This window comes from Aotus nancymaae, unplaced genomic scaffold (assembly GCF_030222135.1).
Source record: "Aotus nancymaae isolate 86718 unplaced genomic scaffold, 86718_ANA_hifiasm-v0.15.2.pri h1tg000003l, whole genome shotgun sequence".
Taxonomy (NCBI): domain Eukaryota; kingdom Metazoa; phylum Chordata; class Mammalia; order Primates; family Aotidae; genus Aotus; species Aotus nancymaae.
The window spans coordinates 26317518-26344333 of record NW_026988414.1 but is presented as its reverse complement, the minus strand read 5'-3'; the positions used below and the strand labels follow the sequence as shown (position 1 = coordinate 26344333).

The following is a 26816-nucleotide window of genomic DNA, read 5'->3' as shown; positions in this document are numbered from 1 at the left end:
CTTTCACCCTGGCAACCGTGGCGCGACGGCGGCGCGCGCGGGCTGGGCGCGGACGGGTGGGGCCGGGCGGTGCCGGTGCGGGCTGGGTCAGTGCGTGAGTAGCGGTCTTGGGGTGTGCGACCTCGCTGCGCCTCCTTGCACGGTTCGTCGTCGCGGGTTCTGGCCCAGCGGGCTTAGCCCCTCGCCATGGACTCCCAGAAAGTAAGCGGGGGAGGGGATCCTGGATCCAGAGGGACGAGCCGCGCAGGCACAGGGTGGGCGGGGCCCCCGGCCCGGGTGGGCGGTGGGTGCGCGGGGTGGGTCCGGCCGGGTCGGGCCGGGCCGGGCCGGGCGTCCGGGCTGCTGTTGCTGCTGCGGAAGGCGAGGCCGCCCGACCGCTCTCTGGGCGGGAGCGAGGAGGCGCCCACACGGCTGCGGGGACCGCGCCCGGTAACTCGGGCTGTCCTCTGCCCTGTGCTCTGCCGGGGGTCCCTGACTCCTGAGGAGAAACAGGGAGCCATCCGCCTTTTAAAATCAGGCACTCTGCAGCGCTCTAGGCCCATTTTGCTGCCCGCAGCCTGCATGCGTGCTGGTGGGGGTGTATCCCTCCTCAGCAGATGAGGAAACCGAGGCACAGCCTTGTTTGGGGTCTCCCTGCTGACGCCCAAGCTGCGGCTTTTTCCTCGACCGAGTCTCCTCTCGGCACCGTGCTCTTTAGGTCAGGAACCGAATCTCCTTTGTACCGTCCACCCGCTCCCCTTCCCTAGACTTTTCCAAGCAGGTCTTAGTGTTCCTTGTATGGAGGGAAAAGACTTCAATTGTTAGGGCAGCCGCCCCACTCTCTGACCAGTTGGTGTTGCTGGGCACGGTTACTTATACTTTCCGAACAGTTGAGGAAAGGTTATATAATCGTAAAGGTTCGATTCAGAAGAAATGTTTGGAGAACAAAGCCAATGTCTTGAATACAGTTAGAAGTGAGAGTTATTCAGTCATAATCTCCATATGGAAATAACCACCCTGTTCTCTTTGTTAGACTATAATGTAACTGAAAGATAGTACGTGGTAGGAAAGAAAAAAGAAGTATTAATAATGTAGCAGGGAAAACAAAGACATATCTATGAGGCTGTTCTTTTCTATTATTAGGACCGGAAAGACTTGGAACAACGTTTTCTACAATTTTGTCTAGATTCACCTTCTTGAGGATCACTTCATTGAGGGCATGAGAGAATAGTGATGTGTTGAGCATTGACCATTATAGTATTTAACAAAAATGCACATGATTTCATTGTATGTGTTAGTCTTGAAACTCACCTTGTTATGCTCAATTTTTATTTCCACGACTATTCGTAAGACATGTTTAAAAAATTGCATTTTGAGTATGTATAGGTTTAAAACATTGTCTCTGTCTAAATTTATAAAACATCTCTCAGCTTGTTAGATAAAGGTTACGATATTTGAATGGGCATTAGCAGAGGTCAAGTGAAGGAGCAAAGTCCAGAGATGTGGATTCCAGGATGCTATGTATGTACTAGATCTGTGGGAAGGAGCAAGTCACATAACTGTGATTAATCTGTTTCCTCATCTATGCAGAAGTAAGAGTATTTTATAGTGTTGTAGTAAAAATCTGATAATTTATTATGAAAACACAGTATTTTAAAGTTTACAAAGTATGAGTACCAGAATTAGCTGCTCTTTGTTATTAGTACTAATATATCTTATTTGTGATATCTTTGAGAATCAACTTTTCAATATTCGAAAATACGTTGAATTTCATTGATGGTACCAAATCTTTCTAATGAAAAAAAAAAAAAACCCTTTGGTTTATAGCTGTAAAAAGAATGTCCATGGCCGGGTGTCGTGGCTCATGCCTGTCATCCTAGCACTTTGGGAAGCTGAGGGGGGCGGATCACCTGAAGTCGGGAGTTTGAGAACAGCCTGACCAACATGGAGAAACCCCATCGCTACTAAAAATACAAAATTAGCCAGGCATGGTGGCGCATGCCTGTAATCCCAGCTACTTGGGAGGCCAAGGTTGCAATGAGCTGAGATTGCGATGAGCCGAGATCACCCCATTGCACTCCAGCCTGGGCAACAAGAGCAAAACTCTGTCTCAAAAATCAACTTTGTTGTTTTCAAAACAAAAAGAATATCTGGGGCTAATGTGCATAACCAATTTAGTGCTCTGAACCTGAGCTTCCTTCTCTTATATGAATTGCCGCAGAATCACTTACAAGTCTCAGATTCTAATGATCTAAGCTGGATATTGTTCTCTTTAAATAAGACAGTAGTACACCCCAGACATAATTTTTGGAGACTATTTTTTGTTTTGGAATATACATTGAAAATAGTAGCAAGGGTAGTACTTCAGTCAGTAGAGTGTAATAAAAATAGGTACTGCAGAGTGTGAGGAAGACCTGAATATATGCCTGAATGTTTGTTAGGCATTGGGATTTGGGCTTTACATTATTAAGAGGATGGCTCTGGAGCCAGGTCTCCAGTTCTGTTTATAAGCTGTATGAGCTGGGGTAGTTTGCTCTGTGTTTCCATTTCTTCATCTGTAAAATCGAGATAACAGTTGTGCTTATCTCACAAGATTATTGTGAAGATTGTGTTCTTTTTTTTTTTTTTTTGAGACAAAGTTTCGTCCTTGTTGCCCAGGCTGGAGTACAATGGCACGATATTGGCTCACTGGAACTTTCACCTCCTGGATTCAAGAGGTTGAGTAGCTGGGATTAGAGGTGCCCATCACCACACCTGGCTAATTTTTGTGTTTTTGGTAGAGATGGGATTTTACCAGGATGACCAGGCTGGTCTCAAACTCCTGAACTCAGGTGATCCTCTTGCCTTGGCCTCCCAAAGTGTTGGAATTACAGGCGCGAGCCACGGCGCCCGAACTTATGTTCATTTTTAAAAGCCACTTAACAGTGCCTAGCATGCAAAAATACTATCTGTTAGCTATTGTTATTAATTTAATAATCCCAACCTCAAAGTAACTTTCTCTTTTTTTAATTCAGCCTAGACATTTTTACTTTTAAAGCATGTTTTCTGCTTTTGTATCTGTAAGAAACGATTCACACGGTGGTGCCAGAGAAGAGTTGTTAAATTCTAATAGAAAGAGGATTGGAAGTTCTGACTCATGCACTCTGACAATATAGGTTAAGTTAACTAGACAGTCTTACAGAGGCTTGATGGTGGCTAGTCAACAAATGGATTAGCTTGACCAGCTGCTTTTTTGTCTGTGAGAATAACTTGGACTTCAGTGTTAATGTTAGCAACAGATGCTCTGTTTGAGTAGAGGAAGAAGACATAATAACCCCGGGTATGTAAGGCATACTGTTGGATACAGAAAACCACAGTATTAACTCCTAGAAATAAACAGAGGGATTTTGTTTATATCGAGTTTCTGGGACACTTTTGTGAACAGGATGTGTTATGGATAGGTGGCTTTTGTTTGATACTCAAATCTTTTGATTATGCCTTTAAATGGTTTTAAGATAAAATCCCAAAGGTTTCTTTACCTGATGAAATATGTGCATGTTCAAAGAAAACATTGAAACAAATAAGACATTTGTACCTTTTTAGAATCTTGGAGGTTGGAATTTTATAGTTTACTTTTTGTACAAATCATTCACATGCATAGGGATCACTCTTTCTAAGAAAGGTACTTACTGTAGGAATAAGAAAGAGTGGAAAGGAAGGGAGATGAGAGCCCAGAGGAAGTAAGTCACCAAGAGTGTACATTGTCACTTGTTTGCTTTTCCCCACTTTTTTTTCCTGCGTATTCTTCCTACTTGGAAAGGGGTAGTGAGTGGCAGGTGAGGCTTGACTGGACAAAACTAGAGTGGGGAGATTGAATGGAGCAGGAGGAGTTTTCAACATGACAACCTACAAGTAGTTTATCTACACTCGGCTTCCTTATCCCAGTTTCTTGCTCCAAGCTACGTGCTATTCTTTGTGTTCACATTTTACCTTACCAATTCGGAGAACCCCGCCACATCCATAACCAATCAACTGTTACATGTTCCAAAGTTACTCCTTCTCAGTTAAAAAAAAAAATTGTTTCTTGAGGAAAGAGAAATAAAATTTGACTATTGTTCTGCATCCGATATTGTGTTGGACTGTCACAATGGTTCTTATTCTCGTAGCACTTTTAGGAAAAATGAAGCCCGGAGAAGATAAGTGTCTTGTTCAGAGTCACACAGCTAGCTAGCAAATAGTAGTCTGGATTCAAACCAAGTTTTTCTTCACAACTCAAAGTTTTTTATTACCACCCTTCTTGCCTGAATTCTTTGCATTTAAACGGTGGTATGATTAAAGTAATTAAAACTTAAACTGTAACAGGGATAAGCCCTATAAAGTAGAGTTTTCTCTCTTTTTCTTTCTTTTTTTTTTTTTTTTTAAACAGAGTCTGGCTCTCTTGCTCAGGCTAATGGCTCATAATGGCAACCTCTGCCTTCTGTGCTCAAGCGATCCTCCCAACTCAGCCTCCTGAGCAGCTGGGACTACAGGTGCATGCCACCATGCCTGGCTAATTTTTGTGTTTTTTTGTAGAGACAGTGTTTTGCCATGTTTTCCAGGCTAGTCTTGAACTCCTGGGCTCAAACAATTGGCACACCTTGGCCTCCCAAAGTGCTGAGATTACAGACATGAGCTACCACATCTGATCTAAAGTTGTTTTTTGCTAGTTAAGTGAAGTGAAAATCGTTGATAGATGATAAAGAACATGATTTAGGTAAAAACCTGGAATTTGGTCTCTCTTGTTGCCCCAAATAAAATTACTATTTATTTATTTATTTATTTTGAGACAGAGTCTTGCTTTGTCGCTTAGGCTGGAGTGCAGTGGTGTGATCTCAGCTCACTGCAACCTCTGCTTCCTGGATTCAAGCAATTCTTGTGTGTCAGCCTCCCTAGTAGCTGGGATTATAGGCGCCTACCACCACACCCAGCTAATTTTTTAAATTTTTAGTGGAAACGGGGTTTCGCCATGTTGGCCAGGCTGGTCTTGAGCTCCTGCCTGACCTCAGGTGATCCACCCACCTCTGCCTCCCAAAGTGCTGGGATTACAGTTGTGAGACACCGCACCTGGCCTAAAATCACTATTTTTATGTAGAGTGTGTGTGTGTCTTACATATATCTTTCCCCTTTTTTCAACTCTTTCGAGGGAGTGTCTTAGCTATCTAAAGTAGAACTGTGAGCAAGAAAGTAGAAATGAACACCATATTGACATACTTATGATCACTGTATATAATACAGATATCTTCATTTTTCAATTGAACTTGGCAGTTTTTAATAATTAGAAAGATAGTGAAGCAGATCTTTTTTTTTTTTAATTTTTAGTACAGTGCTTGTTTGCAATGCTTGGCTGAATGTAAGCAGGATTATTCATGCAGTAAACACATATTGAATAGATATTCCACTCTAACCGAGGGTGGACAATATTTTTAAGTTGGTTGATTTTATCTCCAGACTTTTTAAAATATCTTTTTCACCCTTTGTTGGCACTTCTTCCCAGCCACAAGGTTCTGATAGAATCTGGTTTCAGTTACTGATGCTTGTTGATTGCTAGTTAATTGCATTTTGAACTAATTCATTGAAAAAGTATTAAAATAGCCAGCTTTTGCACTTCTATTGCATTATAAATATAGATAATACAAGCTTATTGTAGGAAAATGGGAATATAAATAAAATGAAAATAAAATTAAAACCACTCAGTTTTGCCACCCAGAAATAACCTCTTCAACATTTATATCACCATCTAGTTTTTTGATATATATATAAAAACTTTTTTAAAATTATGCTATCATGCTATATGTGCTGCTTTATAGTTTGTCTTTCATATAATATGGATATTTTTTCATATTAATCATTCTACAATACTTTTAATGATTAAACAGAATTCTTTTGCATGCATGTTTTACTTCATTTTATTTAATCAGTACCCTTTTGTTGTACATTTTTGTTGATCCCAACCTTTTAATGTTATAAATATCACAGATGAGCATCCTTATAGCCAAGTCTCTGATTACACCCTTAATTATTCACTTAGAATAAATTAGAAATGGAATTACTGCCAGGCGCGGTGGCTCACGTCTGTAATCCCAGCACTTTGGGAGGCCGAGGCGGGTGGATCACGAGGTCAAGAGATCGAGACCATCCTGGTCAACATGGTGAAACCCCGTCTCTACTAAAAATACAAAAAATTAGCTGGGCACGGTGGCACGTGCCTGTAATCCCAGCTACTCAGGAGGCTGAGGCAGGAGAATTGCTTGAACCCAGGAGGCGGAGGTTGCGGTTAGCCGAGATCCCGCCATTGCACTCCAGCCTGGGTGACAAGAGCGAAACTCCGTCTCAAAAAAAAAAAAAATAGAAAAGAAATGGAATTACTGAGTCAATGTATATATACTTCAAAAATTCTATTTGGTATGTATTGTCAAGTTGCCCTTGAGAATGGTTGTTAGTTTACACTGATACTCTCATCTCCACTCCAGTGCCACCTTCCTTCATTAAATGGTGGGACCTCTGGTTTCTTTGGCCGAATATGAGCCTCCTTGACTTTACGGGGTAGAACAGCCACTTCAGAGGCCACCGAACATAGTTAAGGCTTCTTTTTTTTTTTTTTTTTTTTTTTTTTGAGACCGAGCTTCGTTCTTGTTACCCAGGCTGGAGTGCAATGGCGCGAACTCGGCTCACCGCAACCTCTGCCTCCTGGGTTCAGGCAATTCTCCTGCCTCAGCCTCCTGAGTAGCTGGGATTACAGGCACGTGCCACTGTGCCCAGCTCATTTTTTGTATTTTTAGTAGAGACGGGGTTTCACCATTTTGACCAGGATGGTCTCGATCTCTTGACCTCGTGATCCACCCGCCTCGGCCTCCCAAAGTGCTGGGATTACAGGCTTGAGCCACCGCGCCCGGCCCATGGTTAAGGCTTCTTTATCCTCTAGTGTGCTTTATTTCCCTCACATCCTAGACGAGAGATTACTTCCTCTTTTGCCGTGATATCTTAAACTGGGTTCAGGTCAGAAAGGCAGCGTTCCTCAGCCAGTTCTTTTACTAGCATTTAGATTTTTCTCAGCTGGTAAGCTAAACAATCAGAATTGATTGTAGGTTGTCTGGGTTACATCTGTATACAGGTAGTGTTCTCAACTGTTTCACTGTTAGAGAGGGTATAGCCTTCCACCATTTAGGTATTTTATGATTAGATTCCTGAATTTCTCTGTTCTCTTTTTTTCACCTTCTTGCATCACATCTGAGCATGATACTTTTGTTAAAACAACTGGTGAGATTCTGTTTAGCTAACAGCCGGATAGAGCTTTCTGGATTCAACTCTTCATCACTGTATGGTAAATCTACCTAATAGCAATAGTTTAAGCATACTATTAGAATGACCCTGTATGGCATACTCACCTAAATGTGTGTTCTGAGCTTCACGGGGCTGTGTAGTTATCTTGTTCAGCGCACTGCTACTGGACCTTTTCTGTACATAAGGCAGTTCTCCTGCCCAGCCTGCCACCACTGGACTCTATCCCTTGTATGTATTAAATACCCTGGTGGTTTTTAATACTCATTTGGTGGCTCTAGGTTTCTTTTTCAGCCTCTTGAAGGTGGTGCCATCTCCATTGGAGTCGATGGAGGGGTTCAGCATGAAGTCACCTAATTCAAAGGACAGGTCTGTGGTTTGGGATGTTGCAAGTGGCATATTACTGGTGGCAGTTGGACATTTTTCAGGAATGCTACATACTGGTTTGATCAGTCTCTTTCCTCAGGTTGCAGGAACCCTATGATTATTTCGTATAGTCCCCAACAGTTTAAGCAGTTTAGAGTACAGGCTCTGGAGGCAACCTCCTGCATTTGAAAAGCCGAGGCTCTGGGGGCAGCCTCCTGGATTTGAATTGTGATTGCCAGTTGATAGCTGTGTTACCTAAAACAAGTTTCTTAACATCTCGAATCTTTCATTTATCCAACCATACAATGTGAAGACTAATACTGCTTTTTTTTTTAAAATCAATTGTGATGATTAAAAAGATATTCCATGTTAGTAGCACAGTGCCTGGCACATAGAAAGTACTTAATGAAATACTGACTAAATTGGCTATAAGAAGTTTGACCCCTTTAACTTATAGATCCATTTGTGGTGTTTGCAGGGGTTCTTGACTTTTGTATCTTAATTTTCTGGAATACTACTATAGAATTTGACTCAGAAGTCTTCTCCTCGTCTTAGAAGATGCTACTGGGAAACCCATATGTCAACATTTCTCTAATTATGTTATGCTGATGCCCTCCGATTTGGGGTTATAACCTGTTGATCAGTTTTAGGTTTCCAGATTGTTGATCTTTTCCAGATTTCTAATCTGGAAGTAAACTCTTAGTCCTTTGGATGCCTTTAGCTGTTCGGACCTTTTCATGAACCTCTGATCGCTACCTTATCAGGTAGTACAATGTAGCCTTTAAGAGAACAGACTCAGGAATCAAACTGTCTTAATTTGAATCCTGGCTGTGTGACATACTAGCTTTGTTATTCTGGGCAAGCTGCTTAACTTCTCCATGCGTCAGCTTCCTCACTGGAAAATGAGGATAATAATAGTATCTTACCTCACAGAATTCTTGAAAGGATTAAATGAACTGATAATATGTAAAGAGCTTAAATAGTGCTTGGCACTTAAGGGTACCAAAGTGCTCCTTTGCTTGGTCTATTGATTATCCTTTTACTTGATTGATAGTGATTATAAACATAACTTTAAGCTGTGCTGCATTGAAGAGAGTAACTCATGTCTTGTATATACTAGATTACTTTGATTCATTCCATGACGATGGTTGCAGTTGTGCTTGGCTAGGGTGTATAATGTTTTTTCTTGTTGGTGTAGCAGTTGCCTTAGTCTAAACCCATAGTCAAAACATTGTAGTTTTTGTTGTTGTTGTTATGAGGGCCTGGTAATTGTGCTACATCACCAAAAGACAATTGCTGAGATTGCTGTGCACAAATGCCAATTTGTATCAGGAATGCTACATGCTAGTTCGATCAGTCCCTTTCCTCAGGTTGCAGGGACCCTATGATTATTTCGTATAGTAAATAAAATAATCTATTTTACTATGATTTAGCAGAATTGGCATTTGTCAAAGAATGTTTTCAGACCTGTATCACCTGGAACTTTTAGTTTTCACCACCTGAGTCTTATAAAATATAATTTTCTAGATAACCCTCAGATAATTTATATTGCCTTTATTCATCTTTGTTTATCTATTACTTTATCCATCAGTGTTTGGAAGGTAATGGGAGGCTTGAATCCCATGGGGCAGATGAAAGCTGTCTTTGCCCTCCTTCACCCATAAGGCTTTGATGAAAAAAAACTCTATAGTAGTATTCCAGAAAATTAAGATAACAAAAATCGAGAACCCCTACAAATATATGTAACATGGGCTCATTCTATAAGTACGTTTTTGGAATTTGTTTTATCAGTACATTGTGTATATGTTTTAGGATAGAGGTTATAGGTAGAGGAACTGATAAATGAGAAGGCTCTTAGGTAGGAAGCAAGTCAAATTAGATATATTCATAGCAGGCTATGCAGCTGGAGTGTAACAAGGGAGAGGAAGTCTGGGGAGATGAAGTAGTTGAGGTAGGCAGTGGAGAGATCATTTGAGATCTTACAGGTCATGGTAAAGATTTTCAGTTTTATACAAGGTACAATGGGAAACCATTGAAGAATATTGATCAGGAAGAGTGATGCTATCATTACCCTAGGTGAAGTTTATAGAGGACTGAGTGTTGGGGAGAAAGATTGTTATCAGAGTCTGATTAAGTAGTGTTGTTACAGTGAAGGCTGAGATATAGGTTGAGATATGATAGTAAGTTTTACTAAGACAGTAGTAATAATTTTAATGTCACAAGATACATGATGAAACCCCATTTCTATTAAAAATACAAAAATTAGCCAGGTGTGGTGATGTGCACCTGTAATCCCAGCTATTCAGAAGGCTGAGGCAGGATAATCACTTGAACCCAGGAGGTGGAGGCTGCAGTGAGCCGAGATCTTACCACTGTACTCTAGCCTAAGCAACAAAGTGAGATTCTATCTCAAAAAAAAAAAAAAAAAAAAAGCCAGGCACAATGACTCATGCCTGTAATCCCAGCACTTTGGAAGGCCAAGGCAGGTGGATCACCTGAGGTCAGGAGTTCAAGACCAGCCTAGCCAACATGGCGAAACTCTGTCTCTACTAAAACTACAAAAATTAGGTAGGTGTGGTGGTAGGCGCCTGTAATCCCAGCTACTCTGGAGGCTGAGACAAGAGAATTGCTTGGACCTAGGAGGCGGAGGTTGCAGTGAGACGAGACCGCACCACTTACTCCAGCTTGTGTGACAGTAAGATTCCATCTCAAAAAAAACAAAAACAAAACTTAAAAAAAGTTCCACCAGAAAAATTATAAAACATTGGTACCAAAAAAAAGGCAGATGTAGTTCAGAGTCAAAAAAAAAAAAATATCCTTAGTATAAAATAGCTTACCATTTATGTATTTTTTTGTTCTAAGTTTAGTTCAAGCTTTGCATTTGAGAAATTACATAGCAAAAATCTGAAGATAGCTGTAGCTTATTGCCCCATTTGGGTAAGCCCTGAGCTCCAAAGATTTTAATGAGAAGCCTACTTTTTTTTGTTTTGAGGCCCTGTCACACAGGTGGGAGTGCAGTGATACAATCATAGCTCACTGCAGTCTCAACCTCTTGGGCTCAAGCCATCCACCTGCCTCATTATTTGACTTTTTGTAGAGATGAGGTCCACTATGTTGCCCAGGCTGGTCTCAAACTCCTGGGCTCCAGCTTCCCAAAATGTTGGGATTACAGGTATGATCTCTGCTCTCAGCCAAAGCCTACCTTTTAATGCTCCTGTTATTTACTGAGTATAGTCAAAGACATCTAAATGCTCTAATTTTGAATCAGATCTTCAAGCTATAATCCTCTGATCCTTTAAGAGCGTCCCACCTGCTGCAAGTTAATAGACTCTGGTCTAATAGTGATGTTAGAGATCAGAATACAGGCTTTACCAACTGTAACGTTTTCATTCTCCTCAGAGCAGTACTGTCCAATAGAAATATAGGAGGAGCTAATAGTAGCCACATCAAAAAAGTAAAGGAAAAACAGGAGAAATTAATTTTAATATCTTATTTAATAGATTTAAAATATATTATTTCAACATGTAGTCAGTATTTTACAATTAATGAGTTTTTCTATTTTTGGTAGAGTCTTAAAAATTCAGCATGTATTTTACACTTATGCATATCTCAATTCAAATTAGCCACATTTCAAGTGCTCAAAAACCACATATGGCTAGAAGCTACCATCCTGGAAAATACAGGCTTAGAGTTCTATGTCATCCAAATAGACCATGTATTTCTAAGAGTGGATATAGAGTAGAGATCCTCCATTAATCTTATTTATTTGTAATTAAAAGTAAACCACAAAAAAAAATTCGGAACTTTTTTCTTAAAAGACCAGAATTTCTTTATGTTTATGTTATGCCAGATTCTTGATTTATAATAGCTCTATGTGGATATAAGTTAAAAATGTTAAAACCAACTTCCTTTACCAGAATTTCACTAATTTCTCAGTTTTATTTACATAAATATTAACTCTAGAAAGTGAAAGACATTTTAAAACCACCAACTTTCAAAAGAAATTGGTGCATAAGTAACGTCATTTGTGGTCCTTCTAATACCGCTAGAAAAGGAATAAATACACTCCTCTCTCCTGTGAAATTTACACTGTTCACTCATGTTATTGGTTAGAGAAGACTTTCTGGGATCACAAAAAGTGCACATGTCCATTTCAAGATTGGCAGCTAACATAAAGACTGCACCTGAGAACAGCTGACATATAGATTATACAAATTCAAAGAATCATCAGAATAATGCCCTCCATTTTCTATGATACTGTCCCATACCTCTAAAATACCACCCTTAGATTACTGTTAATCTTTTTTTTCCTCTGAGATGAAGTTTGGCTCTGTGCCCCAGGCTGGAGTGCAGTGGTATGATCTCAGCTCACTGCAACCCCTGCCTCCCAGGTTCGAGTGATTCGCCTGCCTCAGCCTCTTGAGTAGCTGGTATTACAGGCGCGTGCCACCATGCCCAGCTAATTTTTTGTATTTTTTAATACAGACCAGGCTAGTCTCGAACTCCTGACCTCGTGATCCACCTGCCTTGGCTTCCCAAAGGGCTGGGATTACAGGAGTGAGCCACCATGCCTGGTGATTACAGTTAATCTTATCTTTACCATTCCCCTTAAATTCATTCAAAATTCTAATATCACAGAATACCAGACTCTTTTCCACTGTAAGAAGTATTAATACCCATACTTCTGGAAAGAAACTCTACAATCTGTGTTAAAGCCTTCAGGGGAATGATATTCTATATGAATTGCCTAAGGCTGTAAAAATACCATAGTGGATGAGAAAGAAAGGTCTTTAAAGGCTGATATAGTATTTCTGGGAAACATGGTCTCATTCTTTGAAGAAAGAGAGCACTTCTACAACTCTTGAATTTAACAAGGAGTTCCAGTACAGCATAAGAGTCTGTAATATACACCTAGATAAAAGACCCACATTCTGAGAAAAGTTGCTTTACCCTAATGCCAAACTGCAAACACTAAAGGCCTAGATTATTTTAAGGGGATGCACTTCAATCTCTAGGTGGGGACAGCTTCAGAGCCTTGGCTATAATATACCACTGAGATGCTGTCAGAATGGACAAGCCAGTTGTATAGGGCTCTGGAACCCTAGCATTTAAGATCATCTATATTTTAAAAGCTACCGAATGCATTAGTAAACATGACTGCAGAAGAAGCAACTATTCAGATCATAAAGAATGAGAAAGTCAAAGCAACCAATGTGACCTTGTTGGCCAATACAGATAAAATGCTGCCTCTCTGTTAAGCTTTTCTAAGCTTAAAGGAAGAAGGAAACATCCCGAAAGTTCCCCAATGGCAGACTACTGAGACAAAGGCTCCGGAAGCTTTATCCACTTGCCTTTTAATCTGTAACTGCTGTGGAGAGGATGAGCAGATGAAAGATTAATCAAGAGCTAAAATTTGCATTCTAAAATAGTAAAATTTTATCAGGGAGGGAGCTAGGTCTTCAACCATTCTGGCCCTCACAAGAATGGAGACTGGCTGGAACTAACTGGAAAAGGCATAAAGATAAAAAGCACAAGGAACTTGGCGCTCAGTAGAACTAGAAAACAAGTTACAAGGAATCAGAATATTTAAGACAAAATTGCCACCAGCACCAAAATATATGAAAACTAAAGAATTAGGATTACATGCGCTGAGTTCTGAAACTTGATCCTAGCTTGTGTATGTGACATAAAGCTAAAATTTTATTTAGGGTGGTATGAGTCAAGTAAAAGGTATATATAAGGATAGTATGTGTCTAATCTAGGAGGTATACAAGAAGAGTCTGGCTGAATAGGTACCAAATCCAGCAGTTTTTAAAAAGTGTTTCTAGATATAGTAGGCAATATGCCAGAGCAGAGAAGAGAGCAGAAAATATCTAAAAGATATCATAACGAAATGGGTTTTCTACCCCAGTCTATCCCTCCAGGTCCTCCAAATTTAATCAAGAGCAAAGACAGAGAGCTAGGCCATTATTACTAATTTGTGCTCTACATGCAGTGATAAAGTTTATAGAGTTTACCTCCTTAATGGTTCTAGTGATAGCAGACCTGTTCCTAGGCAGATAGTGGCAGGGTCCCTGGTGAAACCTGACCTTCAGGCGGAAGACAGCCTGAAGCCTGAAAACTGGGCAGCCAGTTCCTGGTGGAATCCACCACCCTGAGTGAGAATTTCCTTTATGCCTTTCAGCCAATCAAATGGTGGTTCTTCCAGGCCTACCCATGGAGCAACTGGCACACACTTCCACCTGCCCATGGACCAATCAGCATACACTTCCCCATTTTGAGCCCATAAACACCCCCCCAATCCCTGCCTCCACCTCAGCCACACATCAGGACTACCCATTTGGGGACTCCTCTCTGGTGAGAGCTGTTTTGTTGCTCAATAAAACTCTTCTCTGCCTTGCTCACCATCCAGTTGTCCATGTGACCTTATTCTTCCTGGATGCAGGACAATAACTTAGGAACCCCACAAATGCAGGTGTGGAAAGGGCTGTAACACTTTGCTGGCTACCTTGCCAGGCTGCTGGCAGGAGCGAAAGGGACTGTAACATGTTCCTGGCCAGCTCGCCAAGCTGCAGGCAGTGACATGAACTGCAGGAGTGAAGAGCAGCAACACTTCCAGGGGCCCAGACCTGGGGATTCCCTGAGCCAGAGCTGTAACACTATAACCCTCCCACCTTCCTCCAGCATCAGGCAGCTGCCCCACATGACAGTAAGTGACAATGGGATTGGGCCAGCCTGGGAGCCATAGGCCCAAGTGAGGTGGCAGGACTGAACAGGCTAAAACACACCCTGCCCTTCCCACTGGGCAAGCTGTGGTTGGCAGGAATGAGAGAGCTGTAGCATCCCTGCACCCCCAGCCCCTTGGGGCTCCCCAGTTACTGGCATCTCTGAGTTTTCAGGCACCACCGTGTTCCCCTCATCCAGACACAGACACCCACAGAGGAAGCTGCTTGCAGTATGCCTGGTCCAGCTGCAGCCTCTCATGGAGCTGGCGACTGTGCCAGTGCCTGGAGCTGCCCACCTTGCCACAGCAGCCAGTGTGCTTGGCTGTGCACATAACCAGACCCCACACTCACTCACTCGCTCACACATCCCTCACTGCTCCATGCCTAGCTCACCCTTAGTAGGTGTGGGATCCAGGCCAGTAGCATGAGCTGAGCACAGCCTGCAGGGCCAAGTGGGCAGAACGAGCCCAGTGGGCATGAGTGAAACTCAGAGAGAGACACTGCCAGCCACAGAGGTTGCCAGCTGGTGAAGAAACATCCAAAGTATCCCGGGATTACAGGTGTGAGCCAGCGTGCCCAGTTGAAAATTTTTAAATTATAGCAGTTCTACTATGAGTCTCACAATTCCTGGAGATAAGGAGATTATTATTATTATCATCCCTAGGGCTGCCTAAAAACTCTCTATTGTATTCACTTACACTATTTCTTCCCATTGTCACTACTGTTGGTATTTTAATATAATAACACAATGAAGTTATACTATGAAGACCAATGACACCAAGAATTAAGTGTTTGTCCTCCTCCCAAGAACTGGTGCACCAAGACTTGGGGGAGAGGTGGACATAGCTGGAGAAGCAACATTGGAGAAGCAATGGAGGTAATACAGAAATGAAGAAAAGGAGATCAAAGGACTTAAATCTGCTAAGTACTTCCCCGAGATAGGTTCAGTATGCTTTTCTTTTTCTTTTTCTTTCTTTCTTTCTTTTTTTTTTTTGGGATAGTCTTGCTACAGTCACCCAGGCTGGAGTGCAGTGGTACAATCCCAGCTCACTGCAACCTTACATCCCAGGTTCAAGCAATTCTCTTGCCTCTGTCTCCCAAGTAGCTGGGATTACAAGCATGTGCCACCACACCTGGCTAATTTTCGTATTTTTAGTAGAGATGGGTTTTTGCCATGTTGACCAGGCTGGTCTCAAACCCCTGGCCTCAAGTGATCTGCCCACCTCAGCTTCCCAAAGTGCTGGGATTACAGGTGCCACCACATCCAGCCTTAATACATGTTTATTTATTTATTCTTTTTTTAGACAGAGCCTGGCTCTGTTGCCTAGGCTGGAGTGCAGTGGCACCATCTCAGCTCACCACAACCTCTGCCTTCTGGATTCAAGTGATTCTCCTATCTCAGCCTCCCGAGTACCTGGGATTACAGGTGTGAGCCACCATGCCCAGCTAATTTTTGTAATTTTTAGTAGAGACAGGGCTTCACCATGTTGGCCAGGCCGTTCTTGAATTCCTGACCTCATGATCCACCCACCTCAGCCTCCCAAAGTGCTGGGATTATAAGTGTGAGCCACTGTGCCCAGCTGAATACATATTTAAAAGCAACACAATGGAATAGTAAAAACAGTTCTGTACAGTACTCAGACTTTATAGTTAATAAGATTGGGCTCTTTCGGGCTAATGATCTGAATCTGCCTCCCCATCTATCCCTCACAATGGCAGGGTTATATCTATATTGTGCAGTTGAGAAAATGGAAATTCAAAGTAACACTGCTATTAAGGTAAAGATGATCTGTGTCCAAAGCCCATGCTCTTAACTGCTTTGGGATAGTGCCTCTAAATTCAATCAATTAGCCATCATATGGTATACTTATACAATAAAGTACATATTCTTTAAACATCTTATTTGCCGAGAGTTTTCAATGACAGAACTGTTGGAATTTTCATAGTAGAGAATCACAGCTTGATTCACTGGGGAGGCATATCTAATGAACTCAGAGAGAAGTTGATAATATTCTACCAGCACAAGAGTAGAAGAATCTTCTGAAAAAGATTATCTTCTATGAAAAAGAGGAGCCAGGCCCAATGAATTCAACCCAGTAACAAAATTACAATCATCATGAGATATATGAGTTCAAAAAAAAAAATGAAAAAAGGCCGGGTACACTGGCTCACACCTGTAATCCCAACACTTTGGAAGACTGAGGCTGGTGGACCACCTGAAGTTAGGAGTTCGAGACCAGCCTGGCCAACATGGTGAAAACCCATCTCTACTGAAAACACAAGAATTAGCTGGGTGTGGCAGCTCACACCTGTAATCCCAGCTGCTTGGGAGGCTGAGGTAGGAGAATCACTTGAACTTGGGAGGCAGAGGTTGCAGTGAGCCAAGATCGCACCATTGCACTCCAGCCTAGGCAACAAAAGTGAAACTTCATCTAAAAAAAAAATATATATATATATTTATATTCACTACTACAATGCTTTATGAACATTTGTATAAAATGTTGCCAGGTGTGGTGGCTCACACCTGTAATCCTAACACTTTGGGAAGCTGAGGTGAGTGCATCACCTGAGGTCAGGAGTTTGAGACCAGCCTGGCCAGCATAGTGAAAGCCCATCTCTACTAAAAATGCAAAAATTAGCTGTGCCTGGTGGCGAGCAGCTGTAATTCTAGCTACTCAGGAGGCTGAGGCAGGAGAATTGCTTGAACCTGGGAGGCAGAGGTTACACTGAGCCGAGATTGCGCCATTGCACTCCAGCCTGAGAGATGAGTAAAAAACTCTGTCTTGGGGAAAAAAAAAATCAAAAACGTAAAATGTTCTTCTCCTTCAGACTGTCCTGGGCTCCTTATGTATAATTCTTTATCAATATCTGATTATATTTTTTAGGATAACCCTTATTCCACAAAATCTTATAGGCTTTATTAAAATATTTAAGCTCATAGGTGCTTACAGAAAAAAGTCCTATCCCTCTGAGAAAATTACAAAGTATTAAATTACTTGCATTTGATTTTTTTCTGAGACTATAAATAACCTTGTTTGGTTTTTGCTGTTGCTACCAATGAAGAGTTACTGCAACTAGACTTGTGCTGTCCAATATGATAGTGTTGGTTACATGTGGCTGTATAAACTGAAATTAATTAAAGTTTGAAACATTAAATTTAGTTCCTCAGTTCTAGTCATATCTTAAGACTTCATTAACTTTCTGTGGCTAGTGGCTACTATATTGGACGGTACATTTATAGGACATTTCCATCATAGTGGAAAATTTTATTGGATAACAACGAACCAGAGAAAAAATTAACCAAATGTTTTATTTAAATAGGAAGCATTATCAAAGTCTGAGCTATTTGCTAATAAAATTGCTTTATTTATTATAGTTCTATAGCATCTGTAAATGTTGCAATGAATGTCATTCTAAATGCACATTTATTACCTAGTTTCATATCTCTAAAATGTTTATTTTTGTAAATAAATAAAATATTGGTGAATTTGTGTCTCCTTGCTTTTATTCTTTGGATCCTGATGTTGTATTCCATTTCCACTTGTTTTTACAACATTTAAATATTTTGCTCCATTCCATTGCCATGGCCTATGACCTAAAATAATTCTGTTGATATTACGTTATACTGATCATTTTCAGTCTGAAAAATATCATGGTGATTAAGTTGTATATTAGGAATAAGAGAGTTCAGTACAGTAGAAATATATACCTCATCTTTTGTAATTATAAGCCTTTGGAAATTTTGAACAATGAGAAATTTTACATTGCTCCTTTTTCTTATACAATATGCTCTCATATAAAGTTTGTTTAGAGAATGCTTGTTAATGAGTTTTATAACTTTCTTTCATTGAAATGTAGTATTTTAATGTTTTTCTTAATTCTAGGAAGCTCTACAAAGGATCATTTCAACTCTGGCAAATAAAAATGATGAAATTCAGAACTTCATTGATACACTAAATCATACACTAAAAGGAGTTCAGGTATGATTTTTTTTAATGGAAAATTTTGTGTAAATATGTCACGATGAATGAGTCATATGACGTACAAATATACTCTATGAACTTTGGGTTATAAACTAATGGAGGTAAGAGCACCGTTTTAAAATAGCAGACAAAGTAAAAATGTTTTCCTTGCAATTCCTGTTTTCTTCATGGAAAAGTCAAAATAGGGAAAAGGAAAACTCTGGAATAATAGTTGTTGGGGAATACCAGAGTGCTCACTTCAGTCCTTTTCCATTTGACGTTTTTTTCTAATTTCAATTAAGAGCAAATTGTACTTTTTGAAAAATGCTGGCAAGTAAAACATTTCTTTTACAGTAAACACTGGAAGAAAAATGTTGGCCATCTATGGTGGTTCACGCCTGTAATCTCAGCATTTTGGCAGGCTGAGGCAGGTCGATGGGTTGAGCCCAGGAGTTTGAAACCAGTCCGGGCAACATGGCGAGACCCCCATCTCTACCAAAAAAAAAAAAGAGAGATACAAAATTTAGCTGGTTGTGGTAGCATATGCATGTAGTCCAAGCTACCCAGGAGGTTGAGGTAGGAGGATCATTTGAGCCCAGGAGGCCGAGGCTGCAGTGAGCAGTGATCATGCCACTACATTCTAGCCAACCTGGGTGATAGAATGAGACTGTGTCTCAAAAAAAAAAAAAAGAAAAGAAAATGTTAATGGTAAGAGATCTACTTATAGAAGTAGATGAAAGTAACTTAAAAATAAAAGGTAAAGTGCCCACTGAGGAGGGAGAGGAATACTTAAGAAAATAGTTCCAAGTTTGGGCAGATAATCTAAATTGAAAGTAATGACATATTGATTGCGGAAGAGAGCTCAAGATAATCTGGTTGCTAGAAATGTACAGCCTCCCAAGACTGAAGGTCTGGGTGAAGTTGGGAACCTTAAAACAACCTTTCATGTTGTCCTGTGGAAAACAGTAAAGTGAAGAGAGTAGGGGCTAGTTTATAAAAGGTAACTTAACTGATAGTATAGCTGAAATAGTACTGTCAGCATTAGCAGGCAGTTTGTTGCATTTATCTCTTTTTAAAGGTTAAGTCAAATATTAGAATTATGTTATTTTTGTATTAGGCCAACATAGTTTATAATATAAATTTATTCTCTCTTTTGAGTATACCTTTTAGTTTTTAAATGTTTGATAGCTCTTCAGTAAAATTGTTTTGTTTTTTAAACAGGAAAATTCATCTAACATACTCTCAGAGTTAGATGAAGAGTTTGATAGTTTATACTCTATACTAGATGAAGTGAAAGAAAGTATGATTAACAGTATCAAGCAGGAACAAGCTCGTAAATCCCAAGAGTTACAGGTGAGATCATACAATTATTCAAATATGAATAATAACTTTAGTCTATTTAATGCTCGATTTATGATAAGCAAAAATTAGTGAATTTCTGAGTTTGACTATACCTTTACCTTGTAGAAGAATGGCTTTTTGTTTTGGCCATAAGTATTCTAAAATTGTGGTTAAAAAACATTTATTCTTTTAACCTTTTTTTTTTTTTTTAGACAGAGTCTCCCTCTGTCACCCAGGCTGGAGTGATCTTGGCTCACTGCAACCTCCGCCTCCCGGGTTCAAGCAATTCTCCTGCCTCAGCCTCCCGAGTAGCTGGGATTATAGGTGCCCACCACCACACCCGGCTAATTTTTGTATTTTCAATAGAGATGGGGTTTCACCATGTTAACCAAGCTGGTCTTAAACCCCTGACCTCAGGTGATCCACCTGTCTTGGTCTCCCAAAGTGCTGGAATTATAGGCATGAGCCACCATGCCTGGCCAATTCTCTTAACCATTTTAAAGTGTACAGTGTACAGTTTGATAGTATTAAATATATTAACATTGTTTATAACAGATCTTCAGAATTTTTTCATCTTGTGCAAGTGAAACTTTATGTTCCTTGATGAACAATTCATTTCTCCTTCCTACGAGCCCCTGGCAATCATCATATTATTTTCTGTTTCCATGATTTTGACCATCTATATGTCTTACATAAGTGTAATCATATAGCATTTGTCCTTTTGTGACTTATTTCCACTCAGCATAATGTCCTCAAGATTTATTCATGTAGCATGTGCTAGGATTTCTTTCTTTTTTGTGGTTTAATAATCTTCCACTTATGTATATACCAGATTTTCTTCATTCATTTGTATGTCTGTGGACATTTGGGCAGCTTACACCTTTTAGCTCTTGTGAAGAATGCTGCAATGAACATGGGAGTTTAAATATCTCTTTAAGATCCTGTTTTCAATTCTTTTGAATATGTATACTTAGAAGTAGGATTGCTGAATCATGTGGTTTTAGTTTTTTAGTTTTTAGTTTTCTGAGGACCCTCTAAACAGTGTTTTCCATAGTGGTTTCACTATTTTACATTTCTACCAAGCCCAAGGCTTCCAATTTCTCCATATCCTCACCAATGCTTTTTATTGTCTGTTTTTGTGGATAATGGCCATCATAATGGGTATGACATGATATTTCATTATGGTTTTGATTTGCACTTCTCTAGTGATTAGTGATGTTGAGCACCCATCTTTTCATGTATTTGTTGGCCATTAATGTACTTTCTTTTTTTTGAGACGGAGTCTTACTCTGTCACCCAGGCTGGAGTGCAATGGTGCCTCCAGGTTCAAGCCATTCTCCTGCCTCAGCCTCCTGGGTAGCTGGGATTATAGGTGTGTGCCACCATGCCTGACTAATTTTTTGTATTTTTAATAGAGACAGGATTTCACTGTGTTAGCCAGGTTGGTCTCACTCTTTTGACCTTGTGATCTGCCTGTCTTGGCCTCCCAAACTGCTGGGATTACAGGCATGAGCCACCATGCCCAGCCAAGTGATTAATGTATTTTCTTTAGAGAAACATCTATTCAGGTTCTTTGGCCATCTTTTAATTGGGTTACTTCTGGGGTTTTTGGTGGTGATTCAATTGCGGCAGCTTTCTATTCATTCTGTATATATTAACTCCTTATCAGGTATCTGATTCGAAGTTTGTTGAGATACTAAAAGAACAAGTCCCTAAGAGTCTTACCATTTTGAAGCAGAGTCAGGGCTGAAGGAGGAGAGCTCTAATAACATTCATGTTATGGCATGTGTGTTTTGATCTTGTAGGAGAGTTTTCCTTTTTAATTTAAGGTGCTTAAATTTTCAGAATTAGATAATCTTCACCCATTGTGGATTTTGGGCTTAAAATATGTCTTCAGACTTCTAGAACAAATGATTTTTTTTTCATATAAGAACTTATTTTTTGACAGCCTTATACAGAGCTGCATATATGTGTACGCAAGTAAAATATACTGTGCTCTTCTTAGACTGGGCTGAATTTATTGCTCTTGTAAACTGATGAATTTATATTTTTACTTTTGACTAAATTCTCAACAGTACATCATTGGGTCATATAAATTTATCTAAACATTTTTTTGTCATGAAGCCTCAGGTAGACTCTGTCCACTTTGGGTTTTGTGAATCTTAATTACAATAATGAACACAGTGATTTTTTTTTTTTCAGCTGATCTGATCTGATTCATGGAAATCTGTTAAAATTGTATTTGGTCTCTTTTTAAATGGGACGACTTTACTCTGATTTTTTGATAAAGTATTCTAACAAATTCATCATTAGCTTTTGATTATCAGTGGGGAATTTAAAATGTTGCAGAAAATGGAAGAAACAACTTAAATTCTGTTTGGAAGTGGTGATAGCAAAGATGTTAGCACCATCTTCTCTTACTTTATCATCATTTCAACTCTATGTTTTTCCCAGTTATTCCATTCAGCTTTTATCTTTTATCTTATATTTTATTATCCTGTGAAGTTCTTAATATTTATGTCTTCTCAATATCACAGAAATGTTGGTAATTTTTTTTACAGGGATAGGGATCTAGGGGAGATCAAGGTATACTAAAGGGACAGTAGTTGGTTATACAGTAGGACTGAGTTATTGAAACATAAACTTGGTGAACAAAACTGTTCATTCTTGAACTTGTTATTGTGTTATGATTCAAAGGAAAAGCTATGATGGTATCAACCTAATGGAAATTGAACCATAAAGTTTTCTTGGGATAGCTTAAAAAACAAATATGAAAAAGAGTCAGACTTGGCTACTGAGGCCATTTCCATCTTTAGTTGGAGGTTGTAGAGAATCTGTTCTTTTTTTTAGGTTTACAAAGTTATTCATAATATCTCTGAATAACTGGTAAGTTAATGCTCTTAAATTGCATTCCTCTGTAACCTGCCCCTGTTTTTGTTTTTCCTCTTGACCTCAAAGCAAGTCCATAGCATTTCTTAGAATAAAATATTTTAAGGCCCGGCGCAGTGGCTCATGCCTGTAATCCCAGCACTTTGGGAGGCCAAGGCAGGTGGATCACGAGGTCAAGAGATTGAGACCATCCTGGTCAACATGGTGAAACCCCGTCTCTACTAAAAAAATATATAAAAAATTAACTGGGCATGGTGGCGCGTGCCTATAATCCCAGCTACTCAGGAGGCTGAGGCAGGAGAATTGCCTGAACCCAGGAGGCGGAGTTTGCGGTGAGCCGAGATCGCGCCATTGCACTCCATCCTGGGTAACAAGAGCGAAACTCCATCTCAAAAAAAAAAAAAAAGAATAAAATATTTTATCCAAAATTTTGACCTCAGTCTGGACTTTTAATAACTGCTTGAGGTATATTTCCTGTTCTCATTTTTTTGACTTTAATACTACATTGACTTTGTCTGCCCATTGATCCTGCCATTTTGTTCTCAATGATTTTGCTTAAACCTTTTTAATAAAGCTAATCTCCAAATGGGATATTCCAAATGGTTGCTGGTTAATTCTTGCTTGGGACTCATGAGATTTACTGCCCCATAAGAGGGGCAGTATTTTTACAAAATTGTGATTAAGTTTTTAAACTAACACATGAAACCCTATTTTAACCCAAAACGTGACTGAACTATTCTACTTTTCCAAAGTCAAATAGTAGAACACATCAGAAACCAGTAAAATCAGCCATGATTTTATCTTTAGTCCTAATCCTGAGGGAAAAATAAGTAGATTTTAATCTCAGATTTGATTAATAAATATTCTGAAGAAATATCTTTGGTACATTTAAAAGCTTAGAAATAGGATCTATTTGTTTGTTTGAAGGTAAACTAACAATCTTTTCAAGTTATACGTAGAGACAACTGAATAAGAAAGGTTGTATTAGGTAGAATTAATATGTGAGCAATAAAGACAGAGCACATCACTATAACAACTGCCATCTTTTGAATTTCTTTGGAATTTTCTTTTGAATTCTAGGAACTTGCATTAGTAGTTCCTATGCTATCCAGTCTTAGAAACTATAAATTAGCATTTATAGTAGTATGCATTACTTGTGTAGTTTGATGAATGAAGTATTAAGATTATGCTCAACTGAATGTACCTGTAACTTCATTTACAAATTGCAGCTTAAATAGTTAACTACCACCAAGAATTTTAGTGTTCGTTGCAGAGGATATTGTCTGTAGATAGATTGTTTTGATATTTTGATTTAAATTGAAGATATTTTCCTGACTATCCTAATTGAGAAGAGTGCTTAATTTGACTTTAGTTATTTATAATTACTTTATTTTCTTTTTTGTCTTAAATGGTGAGTATATCTTTACCTGTATGCAGTTAAGCTGTTTTTGATAAATCATGGAAAGAGGTACAAAGTATTAAGATAATTAAAATTTGTTATTTATATATATATATATAAAACAAATATAACAAGTTTTATATGTATAAAACTTGTCTTGATTATCTTGCTACAATAGCTCACTGAACTATTTTTGCTGTATTATTGCTATTAAAATTATTTGTAAGTTCATTATAACAATATATATTTAAGATTCTGATGGCAATAGGAAATTTCATTTTAATGATTTAGTGTTTTTTTTTTCCCTCCCTAGAGTCAGATTAGTCAATGTAATAATGCCCTGGAGAACTCTGAAGAGCTACTAGAATTTGCAACAAGGTCGTTAGATATAAAGGAACCTGAAGAATTTTCAAAGGTATGCAAAAATTGCATTAACACACTTAACAAGGAAAGTTGTATTTTTAAAAAGGCGTTTTTGTTTGTCTTTAGTTTTGGATTTCTTTACTCATTTCTGATACTAATAAAGGCTTGGGGTTTCTTGATGAGTAAAATGCTAGCTGTTTATTTATTCCAAAGCAAACACTTAAAAGTATGTCTTTGGGGTCATCAACAAAAATGTTTAAAAAGTGTTTTTGTGTTCCTTCTATGAACTGATTGGGAAAGCATCCTTAACTTTATGCATATGAGCACTGTAACTGTGTAACTTCTTATTGCAGATAAATGCCCCTACTACTTAATTTAAGTAAGTGAGTGTTTTATTAAAACATGAAATGTATATCCTTACTTAAGGGATATGCTTAGTATAAAAATGTAGAGTAGAGCAAGAAGCCTACTAATGTTTTAACTTAGATCCTGGTGTTTAAGTGATTGTAAATTCTAAATTCTAATGCTTCTTTTAAGTAGGGTCATTTTAAATGATTACCATTTTGTCAAATCAAATTTCAGAAATGTAGAATATATTTTAAAATGATGTCCAAAAAGTGGGAAATTAAGCTATATAATTAGCAAAATATTACTGCGTAGTTATCAAGATAAGATTTGACTTTGATGTTATTTACTTCACCTTTGTGGAGTGTGTAGTGAGCTGCATTGGTGTTAGAAAGGTAGCTTTATAATTGATTTATGCCTAGTGATTGTTTTCATTTTATGATTTTCTGTAAACTTGAAGATAGAAAAAACTTTCTTGAGAAGGTAACATTTACCACCTTACATCTTTGAATATTAAAATTGAACTTTAACATTGATTTCTTCTTCTAAACAAATGAATTAAAACAAAAGTTCTTTTGCTGTAAGCCAGTACATGAATTAATTCTTTACATTTGGAGGTGAGTTGTAATGAAACTTACTTATGCACATAGTTGGACTTATTATATAAAGGGATTATGAGAGAAATGTACCATCCTTAAAAGTACTTTAAAAGTATGATATGTTGGCCAGGTGAGGTGTGGTGGCTCATGCCTGTAATCCCAGCACTATGGGAAACCAAGGTGGGTGGATTGCTTCAGCAGAGAAGTTTGAGACCAGCCTGGGCAACATGGCGAGACCCTGTCTGTACAAAATATACAAAAAAATTAGCTGGCCATAGTGGTATGCACCTGTATTCCCAGCTACTTGAAGGCTGAGCTGGGAGGATTGCCTGAGCCTGGGAAGTCTGTTTCCTATTTGTCAACAAATTCTCCTTTTAGTGGAGTAGGGCAGTTGTTAATGACAGGCATAGTCATAACAGCAAGAATTACCAACTGACAGCCTGAGAGTGAGGAAGAAGACAAGAAAACTATAAAATATGGACACTAATACTCAAAAATGCCTTGAATCCAGTTGATTTAAGGAGGGACTGATACTTGGAAAAACTGTGATAAAAGTTTGTTTCTCCCACATTTCTCTTTTTATTGACATTTTCAGAGTTCTTCTCTCCTCTTTCTCCCAAATGCTACCCTTTTCTCTTTCACTGTCCTTTGTTCTTTCCAGCTTTGTTTCTGTTATAATTTGTCCTAACAGATTATATATTAGAAAGGTTCTGATAAAGTACGTCACATTGTGGTTTAATATGCTACTTTGCTTATTCTTACTATTTTGGTCTTGTCTTGCAGCAGCTTATAGTACTATTTAGTAGCTTACACCATTTGGAGATGTGGTGAAATGAATTACAACCATGGGTCCCTTAACGATGAGGATGTGTTCTAATTAGGCAGTTTCATCGCTGTGGGAATACTAGAGTGTAATGGCACAAATCTAGATAGTATAGCCTACTGCCTACCTTGGCTGTATGGTATAGTCTGTTGCTTCTGTGCTACAAACCTATGTAGCATGTCACTGTACTGAATACTGTAGGCAATTGCAATATAGTGGCAAGTATTTATGTATCTCAACATACAAAGGGTATAGTAAAAATACAGTATTATAATTTTATGGGACCACCATTGTATATGCAGTCCATTATTGACTGAAACATAGTTATGTGGCAATTACTGTATCTTTCAATGTTTCCTAGCCAGAAATCTGGGTTTATCATTCTGGAAAAATGCTTAACTGAGAGCTGCTTGTAATTATTTTCTTCATATATTCAAATACTATCCAGATAATGATTTGATTCCATGTCAAAAACTAAGTTAACTTTCCTAGCCAGCTATGGACTGCAGGCCTGCCACAGACAGCTAGTTGCTGACTGAATAGGTAGAGATAACTTTGGAGATTGTCAGTCTAGCAGTATATTGTTAGATGTCTGGAAAAAGAAGTTCCTTTAAAGTATACTGTTTGTGAATATCCCATATTAAAGTGCTTAAATGAGATTAATATGAATGGCTTATGGGGACAAAAAGAATAGCATAGGCTAAAATCGAGGTAGTGTGTCTTCATACT

General features: G+C 38.9%; 1 protein-coding gene across 5 annotated transcripts in view; it reads left to right on the top strand.

The window, feature by feature from the left end:
• The window catches only part of FSD1L (fibronectin type III and SPRY domain containing 1 like), an 88225-nt gene continuing 61409 nt past the window's right edge, over positions 1–26816 (top strand). For 4 of the 5 annotated variants that reach the window (XM_064379353.1, XM_064379352.1, XM_064379350.1 and 1 more), the window contains exons 1-4: positions 1–201; positions 18251–18346; positions 19550–19681; positions 24271–24372. In XM_064379353.1, the coding sequence (XP_064235423.1) occupies positions 187–201; positions 18251–18346; positions 19550–19681; positions 24271–24372 (345 nt within the window). In that variant the 5' untranslated portion in view covers positions 1–186. The remainder of the gene's footprint in view (positions 202–18250; positions 18347–19549; positions 19682–24270; positions 24373–26816) is intronic. The other variant, XM_064379356.1, reaches the window with a different exon arrangement.